At 37.0% G+C, this 12074-nt stretch overlaps 1 protein-coding gene and 1 long non-coding RNA gene across 4 annotated transcripts; one reads left to right on the top strand and one right to left on the bottom strand.

Annotated features, from left to right (window-relative positions):
• Positions 1-407: 407 nt before the first annotated feature.
• On the bottom strand, positions 408-2216 carry LOC130418127 (uncharacterized). 2 transcript variants are annotated; one of them, XR_008906290.1, is made up of 4 exons: positions 2066-2216; positions 1181-1349; positions 819-949; positions 408-619 (listed from the first exon to the last, which is right to left on the bottom strand). It is a non-coding gene; the product is annotated as an uncharacterized LOC130418127 (long non-coding RNA). The 2 variants fall into 2 exon arrangements; XR_008906289.1 differs by having other exon boundaries at positions 1181-2216.
• Positions 2217-2952: 736 nt separating this feature from the next.
• Positions 2953-11737, top strand: mtf2 (metal response element binding transcription factor 2). 2 transcript variants are annotated; one of them, XM_056744359.1, is made up of 16 exons: positions 2953-3193; positions 4962-5163; positions 5880-5961; positions 6312-6386; positions 6795-6887; positions 7022-7122; positions 7552-7700; positions 8136-8231; positions 8325-8393; positions 8734-8857; positions 8932-8999; positions 9084-9254; positions 9372-9474; positions 9580-9638; positions 9720-9827; positions 9916-11737. In XM_056744359.1, exons 1-16 carry the CDS (start codon positions 3189-3191, stop codon positions 10301-10303), a joined length of 1893 nt encoding a protein of 630 aa, XP_056600337.1. In that variant the 5' UTR covers positions 2953-3188; the 3' UTR covers positions 10304-11737. The 2 variants fall into 2 exon arrangements, with proteins under 2 accessions (XP_056600337.1, XP_056600338.1); XM_056744360.1 differs by lacking the exon at positions 6312-6386 and having other exon boundaries at positions 2954-3193.
• Positions 11738-12074: the final 337 nt, after the last annotated feature.

The raw sequence follows: 12074 nt of genomic DNA, 5'->3' as shown, positions 1-12074 counted from the left end.
AAGGAAGAGCTGTCAAAATGTTTGCACGCTGTTGAAATTGTTTCTCTTCATTGATGCATTTTAGGAAGCCCAAAGCAGTACAATTCAATTCAATTCAAGTTTATTTATATACACTGTAAAAAAAATCCTGTAAAATTTACAGTAAACTACTGGCAGCAGGGTTGCCAGCCAGTTACTGTAAATTGTACAGCCACAGTACTGTAATTTAATTTACAGCCATTTACTGTAATTGCAGAATACAGGAAAAACTGTAATTTTGAATAGTAACAGTATAATGCTGTATTTTTTACAGCAAATTGCTTGATTTTAATTTACTTTATTTAGAAGAAATACATAAATCACTGTATATCCAGTATGTTTTGCATACTGGATATACAGTATTTTTTTTTTTTTAATTGATACAAAAATACATTACAGACAAATTGTGTACGTTGTTGTACATGAAATAATTTTATTCAGTAACAACTTCATAGTATCCAACATGGCTCTTTAAACATTCATGTTTAAACAACACGTTAACCAACATTACCATCATGAAACAACATTGCAAAACAAGGCCCAAGTGAGTCTGTAAAACGGTCCACATCTTGATCCATCAGAGCACAACAAGTAGCTGGAACTATGGAAACGAAACAAGAGAATAATGTTAGATATTCAATTTATAGTCAGAGAAAAACAGAGGACAACATATACAGTCAGAGAATAATAAAATGATGTAATTCAATGATAAGATCTGTGTGTGTGTGTGTGTGTGTGTGTATGTGTGTGTGTGTGTGCGTGTGCCTGTGTGTGTGTGTGTGTGTGTGTGTGCTTCTTACTTTTCATCGATTACACTGAATATTCATCATTGTGTTTAGAAGAGCGGCGACATGTGGGTTCACTGCAACCTGTTTCTTCTGTATCCTGGCATTTTAGATGACGCTTCTTGTTCCACTCTCTGGATTAATATCTACAAAGAGTCAGGAAAAACTAAATGTTATATATTAAATGTGCAAAATATATTATATTAAAACACATGAATTAAATCATCAGCTTGCTAGTGTTAAATAGGGGAGACTTCTAAATAATTTGCCCCAAAAAAATGCATCTCTCGTTGAGAAATATTGTTTTAAAGGTCTTAACAGGTATATAACATAAACATATCTATAAAAAGCAGGTAAGGAAGTTGTTCAATTAATACCTTTCATTGGACTCCAAGTACATGCTGCCCCATCCTGGTACTCAAGATTGAATATGTAACATGCTATGAACAGAGTGGTAAGGCCAGACATGAAGCTGTGCTGAGCACCGTCACACACAACCTAACCTTCAGTAGTCAGTATCCAGTGGCCTGCATGGCAAAGTGTGTCCTAAAACAAACAATTATACATGTGACAATAGTAATAGTTAATAGTGACTATACAATTATCTTTAAGCATTTTACATTTAAACTACATTTTAGTATAAGTGACTCTACAAACAAACTCTAAGCAAATTAAACAGAGTAACTTACACTTAAAACCGTACTTATACAGAAATGTAATCCAACTAACGTTAGGGATGTCACGGTCAAGAAATTGTCACACTAGTATTTTGTAACGGGTCTCACTCCCACCCTCCAACGGTCCTATTTGGGAGACAGGCCTGCTATACAATGAGGGTGTCGCTAACGTCTTTTGCTCAAGCTCTCAGCTGGCCTCCGATACATAAACTGTATATCTAGATGGTTACGTACATTAATCACTTTACCGGGCTATCCTCCGTGAACATCGACTTACCTCAAGCTATGGTGACTCATTTTAATTTGGGCGCTCGATTTAACGGATGACTGCATTTGCAAATTTGAATTACACCACAAAATAATCACGAGCGAGTGTGGTATCCCAACTGTCGAAGCATGTAACTTTTACCGAGTCTACGGCGGGCGCGATGTTCAACATTAAAAAAACAACCGTCAACTTACTAATACAATGAACTGTAGCTCGTCACATACCGCCTTCACTCCTGGTGTGAACAAAAACTCTAAATAACATGAACAACTTCTGTCCTCAGGTGCTATAGCGACGGAGAATGTTTGAAATCTTACCGCGACGGCGCTGCTGAAACCCCGCAAGACTCCTTCGGTCCCCGCGGATGGAGGTTGAATCCGGGGTTACCAATATGAAACGCGAATTTAGATACCTCTATATAAAGTTACCAGCATGATAGTTACCAAATATGGAAAAAAAATACGTAATAAGTTACTTACCACAGGTGTGAATCCAGTACATTATCTTGCTTGCATGTAAACTCCAGCCGAAATCCACTGCTCTTTACCAAATGGACTTATCATACCCACACCTTATACGTTTGGACTAAGAAAGTATCAATTCGACACTATAAACTGTCTTTATTACCATTTACTTTATTGTTACGATTTCTGTGAACGAGTTCATTGCCAATTGATTATAGTGCATACATGTTTTCTTATATTATAAATAACCTTTTTGCTATTGTGAATTGTTTTCTTTGTCCTTTATTGTATAGTGTTATATATATTTTATTGTCTTTGTAATGTATTGTTTGTTGCTTCAACCACCTTTTTTATCTGAAAAGAAATAGTGTTTAAACAAAAGTAGCCTTCATAAAATATAAAGATATTGAATTCTGATATCACTGCCAGCTATTGACAATAATGTCAAAGATGAATAAACTAAAGTAAATATTTAATTTCAGTCAGCGTCTACAAATATGATTTCCCTGTGTAGCCTACGAATAACTTAACATCCCAGGTCAACTGAAGTCAATAAAAAAGAGTTGTTCGACATAAACAACGCGTTCTGACTGTGTAAAATATAAAAAAATATGTTATTATGGTAATGCGGAAGTGTGATGGGCGGGAGAATACGTGTAAAGTGACGGTGTGAGTTGATGTAAACATCCTCCCACTAACGCTTTTTCAAATTTGTGAGGGAAATTGAGTCCGTGCGGAGCGCGAGCGCTTCCCATAATGCACTCGCCGCTCAGCGGGAAACCAAAATGGCGAGAGCAAGCGAGTCAAATCAACCGCTTGTCACAAAGTAAAGTAATAACGTTACATGTTTTAGAATTATCCCGTTATAGAAACATCACATTGGTTCACCGCCTTTATCGGGAACGCAGCTCCCGGTTCTCGCTTATGTCGTATTTCTTCGTGTTTGTGAGACATTGTAACCCGGGAAAGTGACCGAATGAGGTAAGAGAGATCCAGACAGGAATCAACATATCACTGTTACAAGGGGGTGTAGCTTTATGGGGGGTTTCATTGTATCAGTTGCCTGTATGGAAAACGATACGAGTCACGCTTCTCCTGAATCCGGTAAAACGCATTCTATAACGTTGTCTTTAAATTGATGGCGCATTGTTTTGAATGAGAAAACCTGTTAGCGCTGTCCAGCTATGCTGCTAACAAAAGAGGATTTTTGCGTTCCCTGTCATTCTGAATGGGGGCTTCACTGACTGGTCATTACAGACAGGGCTGGGCAAAAATACATCAAAATGTATTTTTGATTAAAATATCGAATACCTTTCTTTTAAGTGTATGAAAATAAACTACCAAATACAGAGGCCACACCATGTATCAAATTAAACTAATTTATTTTTGTACTAAAAAATACTTTTACAAAGGGAGCATGGAATTTCTTCTTGAACCCTCCATCAATTGACCTATTCGATCTATCCCTTCACCATTACACTGATTCTATGGAATAAGTAAACAATGGTTCGATTGCAAAAGCTTTTCTGTGCCCAAGTCATGCCATAAATCTGACATATAAAACCACTTATCACATTGCCTGGCTGTGATCTCCAAGATGAAGGTTAGTTTTTAAGTTACTAACAGTTTAATGTTTACAGTTTCCAATGACTTGTTATTGTATCCTAATTTAATTACTTGGTTTTACAAAGGTAACAAAGGGCCTTCTGTGCATCAGCAACACTGACTCAATGACAAACAAGTCATTCGTAAGAGAACCACTGATGGCACCTGTATTCATAGCAACTAGTTTCTCAATAATTAACCATTTTTATTGTTAATCATTAATGATAATATGATTGCAATGGTATGCAAATTAAAGTTTACACCATTACACTAATATAGTGGCATTAGTATGTAATGTTGTACAACACTGAAAGGTATTATTATAACTTTTTTCCATGCACAACCAATGAACAGAACATAGTCTGAAAGTAGCAAGCTAACATGGGGCATCTGCTCGGTATAATAGTATTTAGCCTAGGCTATTAACATGAAGACTAAACTTAACATAAAGCAATTTTTGCGATAGATAGATGGAAATCTTGCAGCCTGGACGTTTCTTACCTTGACCACCTTCTTCCAATTTTCTGTTCGCTCTCAACAACAAGTCCGGGCAAATGACATTTACATTTATGCATTTGGCAGACACTTTTATCCAAAGCGACTTACATTGCAATGTCCTATACATTTATACACGCCATGCTCTTACCACTGAGCTACAGGAAAGCTTTTTTTTACAGAGTAGGCAGCAATCAGAGGCTGCATTTTCATGATGTTAACTTGTAGACTTCTTAAAAATTATTTTGCAGTATTTTAACACTACAAAAATACAAACACTGAATTATTTTGAAACAAAATATGATGCCATTCTTATCATTTCAATCAAATACAAATTACATAAAAGTATTTTAAATACATGTATCATAAATACTGCCCATCCCTGAGTACAGAGTGGAAACGTTATCTGTCCAGAAGATAAACACAATCAAATTTTGTATGAGAAATACCCCCAAAACCTCTCTTTTAATAAATGTTCAGCATGTATTGTCTATTTAAGCATGCGCACATAAATATGTTTCAATAATTTCAAGTTGTAACGTTACTAGGCTCGTACCACCTTTTCCTGACAGTTATCAGTTGCTTTTTTGATGAAAAAAGAATGATTGGGGATTTTGTTTCTCATTAACTGTTTTTGCTTATATGACAGAGACTCGGGAAGTGCAGAGAACCTGGGTGCCTATCAAAAGACACCTCCAAATCGGCAACCCAAGTCACCGGTGGCCTCATCACAATTTCCCCTGAAAGATGGGCAGACCGACACGACCAAGCTCGCCAGCAAGTTTGAGGAAGGGCAGGACGTCCTAGCTCGATGGTCGGATGGCCTCTTTTACCTGGGGACTATTGAAAAGGTAACATATCCTGTCGTAGCACCAAATTCTGTGATCACAGTATTCAACAATACAACAAATTGCCCCAACGAATAACATACAGAAAAAAAGTGTTTAATTTTACAAATGTGTTTACACACACGCACATCCTAAGATGACTTTGCCCCTGGCTTATATTTATAATATCTGTACCAGTTGCTGTATGTTGATTCTATAACATATTTGAGCATTCATCTGCTATGGTTAAGCACTGGTATACTACAATGGCTTAATAAAAACAGAGGTAACTGTAAAGTTACTGCAGTCTACGTTTCAGAGAATTATTTTTCTTTTGGTTCTCAGCACCTGATCTCTGTTGCATCTATCCAAGCATGGTGTATCGTTAATTATTCATACAACTACGTATAAAAGACAAGGGGGATTGCAGCATAGATTAGTTGGTCTTCAGGCACCCTAGTGAATATCAATATGCAACTTTTATGTGTCAGAATCAAAAATAAAAAACTCATTAACAATTACGTGCATTTTTTGCACAATCTGCATGTAGCTGTTTTTGGTCCTGATTATAATAATGACCAGTGGAAAATAAAATGTTGATTTATTAGTGTAACAAATATTTTAACAACCAATTAGAACACAGTGCTTCAGAGTATTCTAAGCAAAAAAAGTTATAAGCAAAGAAGTTTTTATACATTAGTAATCTGAACTGCTCTTGATTTGATTTATGCTTTCCACAGATAGATAAACAAAAGCATCGGTGCTTTGTGATCTTTGAAGATCAGTCTAAGTCCTGGGTTCTGTGGAAGGACATTCAGACAGGTAAATGCAAATAGTTTTGCATTCATGTGATTGTCACTGCTATTTTTCTACTTGCCTCCATGGCATCTTTAAAGTGGAGTTCTTGAACAATTTTTTGTGTGGTTTATGGACTCTTATATCTGCTGACTTTAAATCTAACACTGGTTCTCCTTTGCTATATATAAGTTCCTCTCATAATACTTTCTTTCTTTCTGCTGAAAAGTTTGAAAGAGGACGGGTCATTTTTTATTATGGTTCGCCCATTTCTTCTATGATGTATGAGTTGTGGTTTTGCTGTTTGCCGCCTTTTGGTTTTGTCTTCCCTATCTCTTTTATTCAGCCTGAGTTATCTCCTAATTTGTCCCTGACAGTTGACAGCCCACACAGTCTCCAAGCTTACACAAACTGTAAGTTCCACATCGAGCCAGGAGACGAGAATAGGGAAGGTACCTATGGAATCTGTCTGTGTATTTCTTGGTAACAGTTCAACAAAGGGAATCTGTACATAAGCCAATATAGTATTGTACTATATTTATAACATTATGAAACAGGTTGGTTTTAGCTAGTTTAGTTTAAGACAAGTGGTAGTTGCTATCATATTGTATTTCACTGAGGTGTACATGTACACAAAAATTCATGATGGTTGTCACTAATGCACATCTTCTCCTTTGACCTTCAGGGGCTTCTATGCACGGGTCATAATTGCAACGTTTTCATTGATCAGGGATTATATTGTAAAAATATCTGGAGCTTTGCCCCACTTAAACAGAATTCTACTTTATTTTCCCTTAAAAGCCACTGTAAACACTACACTTGTTTATTTGTTATCTGTTTGTTCCCTCTCTCTATTTTAGGGGACAGTGGAGAGGAGATGCTCTGCTCAATATGCCAGAATGAAAGCTCTGAGCCTCCCAATGAAATAGTCATCTGTGACAAATGTGGGCAAGGTAGAATGAAGATTACCCCATTTGTTTAGCCTGTTAATCACACAAAGAACATTTATGTGCTTGTTAAGGAATTTGGAGATATAATACCAGAGATTGTGTTGCAAATTCCACTGCTGACAATAACTGTTTTGCAGGATACCATCAGATGTGCCATGCTCCCATAATCGACTCGAGTGTCATTGCATCTGATGACAAATGGCTCTGCAGGCAGTGCGTGTTTGCCACAACAGCAAAGGTTTGTTGGTTCCACATCACTCCCGCTATAATGTGTATAGTTTCAAGTGGACATAAGCTAGGGATATTCAGCAGCCAGCTTATGTTTACTATGACTTCACTTTTGCAGTGCTTTCAATATGCGAACAGAATGCTGCAAATATTTAGACATATTAGACACTCCCACAGATACTCATTTAATTTTGTTTTCACAAATTAAATGACCTGTAGGAGGCCACCAAGCTACATGTCTGTAAAAAGCTCCTTCCAGAGCAGCTGTGACTCATACAAAAGATGTGGACTGCAGTACTTCAAAAACCAGCAATGAGTTTACTAAAAAGTTTATGACTGTTAATTACTGTTAGTTTTTGTTAATAAGTGACTCTGTTTGAGTCCAGGCTAGAGCCATGGTTATCTTTTGTAATGTTTTTTGTTGTTGTTGAAATCATAGAGAGGTGGTGCACTGAAAAAGGGCCCCAATGCAAAAGCCCTACAGGAAATGAAGCAATCTCTGCCATACGCCCTAGAAGATTTAGTGTGGGACCAGGGCCACAAAACCAACGTCCAGCAATGCTACTGCTACTGTGGAGGACCTGGAGAGTGAGTGACAAATTAAAAAGTACAAAAGTTATGCAAACTTTAAAAAATGTGTTTATTTAGTTCTATACCTATAAAACGAATAGTTCACCTTCACAAATTAAAATTCTGTCATCATGTACTCACCCTGTTGCCATTGTTAACCTGTGTGATTCTCTTCTGCAAAACACAAAGAAGATATTTTGGAAAAACTTTGATTTCTATTGTATGGTCACAAAACCAATGCAAATCAATGGCGACCAACATTTATCAAAATATATTCTTTTTTGATTTTGAAGATGACAAGAGTAAATAATGACAGAATTTCATTTTGAAGGTGATACTAGTTGTGTTTTGGATAAACACAATATTTAAAACTTGCGTTAAATCATTAATTAATAAATGAAAAAAATAAATAACCAACCAGCAGAAGTCTGAGGCCTATGTTTTCTTGTTCAGTTGGTATCTGAAAATGCTGCAGTGTAATAAGTGTAAACAGTGGTTCCATGAAGCCTGCATCCAGTGTTTTCAGAAGCCAATGCTCTATGGAGACAGGTGGAGTACTGCTTTCAAACCACCTACTTGAAATTCAAATTTGTTGTTGTGTCTTGTGAGTGTAATCTATTTTTTGTCTATTATTCTTTTCAGGTTCTATCTATTTATTTGTTCATTTTGTAATAGTGGACCAGAGTACCTCAAACGTCTGCCTCTGAGATGGTGAGTTTTGGGCTGTTTTAACAGCGAACCCATTTTTTGGTCTGATTCAAAGTTTCTCCTCCAGTTCTCTTTTCACATTGGGCTTCTTTCTCTATTTTGTTGTTCATATTAAGTTGTACTACTACTTCAATAGTGTGAGTTACACTGTGTGAGCAAATGTTTACCTATTGTAACTACTCTGCAAGGGTGGGCATCAATTTCACTTTGTTACTTTCGGAAATGCATTGCAAGAAATGTGCAGAATGTGAGTGTTTTCCACTCTGGAATGCATTAGAAAATATTATTTTCAAATATTTAAGATGTAAATAAAAAGAGTTGTTTCTGTGTATCTTTTTTACAGGGTAGATGTTGCACACCTGAGCCTCTATAACCTAAGTGTAATTCATAAAAAGAAATATTTTGACTCTGATCTGGAACTGATGGCTTACATCAATGATAACTGGGACAGGCTACACCTTGGCGAGGTATGAGTCTAAATGCTCTAATAGATCAACTAATGTTAATGTCACTCTGGATCATTTATTTGTTGTTCCGCCAGCTTTCAGACACCCCAAGAGCAGAGCGATATGAATGCATTCTGGAAGCACTTAACAGCAACCTCAATATGTAGGTTCATATATATTTATTCATCATGGGAGATGTTGATGTAAACATATTTGATTAACGTTTAGAAAATGAAATGTTTTCAAGGTTCATGTCAGGGAAGGAAATAAAGAAGAAGAAGCACCTGTTTGGATTACGGATTCGTTTCCCACCGGCCCCCCATAGCTCTGAGCTCCCATCAGACCGAGAGCAGGAAAAAGCCTCTCATGAGATTAAGATCAAAGGCAGGAAGGCTTCTAAACCCCCTTATTCATCCAGGTAAGTCATCACTTATTATGTCCCAATGGTTCTACAATGGTCAGAGGATAATGCGTTTTTAGTGCTTCAAATAAAGATCTTTATTTGGCTTTGTTTATAATTGCGTAATTGTTTTAGCACTGTCACTAACGGAGTGGTAAGGAAAGGAAAGAGGAAACATCGCACACAATCCTTAGAGACACTGGCCAAATTGAGAAGATCAAGTGAAATTTTGGCACAGGTAAAGCAGTGAGATGTTATGTTCTTCAAAAAGGTTTTTAAATACTTTCGTTGGTGAGGATATTTATAATTTATTTATTTTTTTCTTAACTTTTATTAAATCAAGAATGATATGAAGCTACCAACTGTAGACAGCAACTCACTGGACCTGATGGCTTCAAAAAGGTAAGACTGAGATGAACACAACTCATTTTTGTGGTGTTTGAAATATAGATACATTTTAAGTGCAGATTTTCTTTTCTTCAGTGCCAAAAGTGAAAAATCTTTGCCTTCATCAAGTACCTCAGATGTTGAATCCATTGGTGCAACCAGCACCAGTGAAACTACCTCAACAACAATCTCAAGGCAGTCCAGGTATTGTTCCATCATCAAATAGTTAAATTTCATGTGTGTCTTTTATCTGGATTCAAATACAAAATATAGTGTCCCATTCACCCCTCAGCTTGGGCAGTCCGAGCGGACCACGCACTGGTTGCGTATGGCCCACTGTAACGCAGCCTGCGATTAAGAGACGCAGGGGACGGCCAAGACGGGCACTGCAGCCCCCCAATCCTGGGATACCCCCACCATGCAACCGACCCGAGCCACAACCCAGCAACGATGTCCCTGAAACCAGCCCGGTCCCCTCATGCTTTTATGGCGGTATGGACATAATGCAGGACCTGGACCCCAATACTCAACTCAGCCAACTCAAGAGCTCCATCACCACCTACTTTGGAGCTGCCGGTCGCCTGGCCTGTGGAGAGAAGTACCGTGTACTTGCCCGCCGCGTCACTAATGACGGCAAAGTACAGTACTTGGTGGAATGGGAGGGGGTCACTGCCTCGTGAGCTTATTACAGGTGTGATAACATACTGTTTACCTTTGGTGAAGGCTGGGCTTCAGTAATGTACTTTCTTTTTTTATATAAGTCAGATGGAGGAAAGAGCAGTGATTTTGTTACAGAATGTACTTGGTTGCCTCAAGACTGCTGCAGAGATGGAGTCAAGATAATCGACTTTGTAGTGTTCAAGTGGATTTGATGGACACATTGAAAAGTTTCAGGTTCAAGGCATAATCACTGCTATGTGAACATAACTGAGTCCTTGCTTTTTGCCTCTGATGTGCAGGTGCCTTAAAGGGTTGTGAAACAGATACTATATATGCTGCTGGAGACATAAGGAGTTATTTTTCCTTATTTAGTCAACTGTTTTCTCATTTCTTCAAATTGCCTAGGACAGAGAGAGCTAATGTCAGTAAGGCACTTTTAATTACATTTCAATTCATTGCACATACGCTCTCACGCTATACATCCAGTATTGTCTCATCTCAGTATAAATTACCTAGTATATAAATTTGTTTATGAAAAAAGACTGACACGAAAAATGGTTAACTGTACTCCTGCTACAATGTGTAAAAGTATAAATATGGCATTAATATCCTCATTTGGTATTAGACATGCGTAAATTTCAAGTTGGCTAATGTAAAGAGGTTTATTTTGTTTGCCTTTTTTTTTCCTTTTTCGGAAGGTTAATGTTTGGTGGATATGTTATGACAAAGTATATGACAAAGTGCAGCAGCATTATTTTCTCTATACCTTCCTACACACCCCCCCCCCCCCCAAAAGGTTCAGCTGTTAATATCTGCCTAAAGACTTCTGCAGTTAAACAGAATTTTAAAGCTGATATGTATTTTTTGTTATACTATGCAAGTAATTCAATAAGACTGCATATTTAGTTTCATCTTAATAAGAAAATGGCAGCAATATTTTTTGTTACAATTGACTCAGGCTTTTTTAAATGTGGTGCTATTTATTGCTTCCAGAGAACAGTGTACACTATCAAACTGTCTATTCACAAGAGCACTCAGGATACTTTTACAACTTCTAAATTGTTCAATACAACAGTGATACAAAATGGGTCGTGAAAGAAATTACATGAGGTTTTCAATTCTCAGCTGTGTATTTTCATACATTTATAAAATTCTTCATTTAGCTATACTTAAAACTCAAGTTCGTTCGTGGTGACAAGCTATTAATGTTTGTATTTTGACCTGAGAATTCCCTGTGCTTAATAACTAAGTATTTGGTCAAAGGAAAGTTTTGGACTTAAACATTGTTACCTCCTCATTTTGATACAATTAATTCTTATAAATATTATGCTCTTGGTATGTTATGTATATGAAACCTTTTTTCAGTTGGTGTACAAGTGTTAGTAAAGCTTGCTTTGTATTTGACTGGCTTTGAGCAGGCTCCTTTAGCCAAAGAATAAAGATCTCAACTCTTATTTGTTTAACTGTCTTTTATGCAACTACTCAAACTTTTCTGCAGGAAAAATGTATTTTTACAAAGTCAGTACTATAATCCTTGACTGAAGCCCTTTTTATGAAATAAAGATGAGACGTAAACCCGAATTTAAACTATTACTTAAAATTAAACACCTGCTGTCAATCAACATGTGGTACAATTTGCAATATATAACAGAGAAAAGACTGTTCGCGTACAATATAAGCCCAAATGTAAGGTTTTAATCGAAACGAAAATACAATATTTGATCCTTCGCGCTTTCTTTCGCGGCCCTCTGACGTCAAGGTGACGTAACAGCCACTGAGGATGTTATTTTT

Source organism: Triplophysa dalaica, chromosome 3 (assembly GCF_015846415.1).
Source record: "Triplophysa dalaica isolate WHDGS20190420 chromosome 3, ASM1584641v1, whole genome shotgun sequence".
Taxonomy (NCBI): domain Eukaryota; kingdom Metazoa; phylum Chordata; class Actinopteri; order Cypriniformes; family Nemacheilidae; genus Triplophysa; species Triplophysa dalaica.
Note: the sequence above shows the minus strand (reverse complement) of the source record. Positions and strands in the feature narration are given on the sequence as shown.

Coding starts and splice junctions, on each gene's coding strand:
- mtf2 (XM_056744359.1), top strand. Junction 8,232..8,324: donor CCAATGCTCTATGGAGACAG/GTGGAGTACTGC, acceptor TATTCTTTTCAG/GTTCTATCTATTTATTTGTT. Junction 9,000..9,083: donor CTTAACAGCAACCTCAATAT/GTAGGTTCATAT, acceptor AATGTTTTCAAG/GTTCATGTCAGGGAAGGAAA.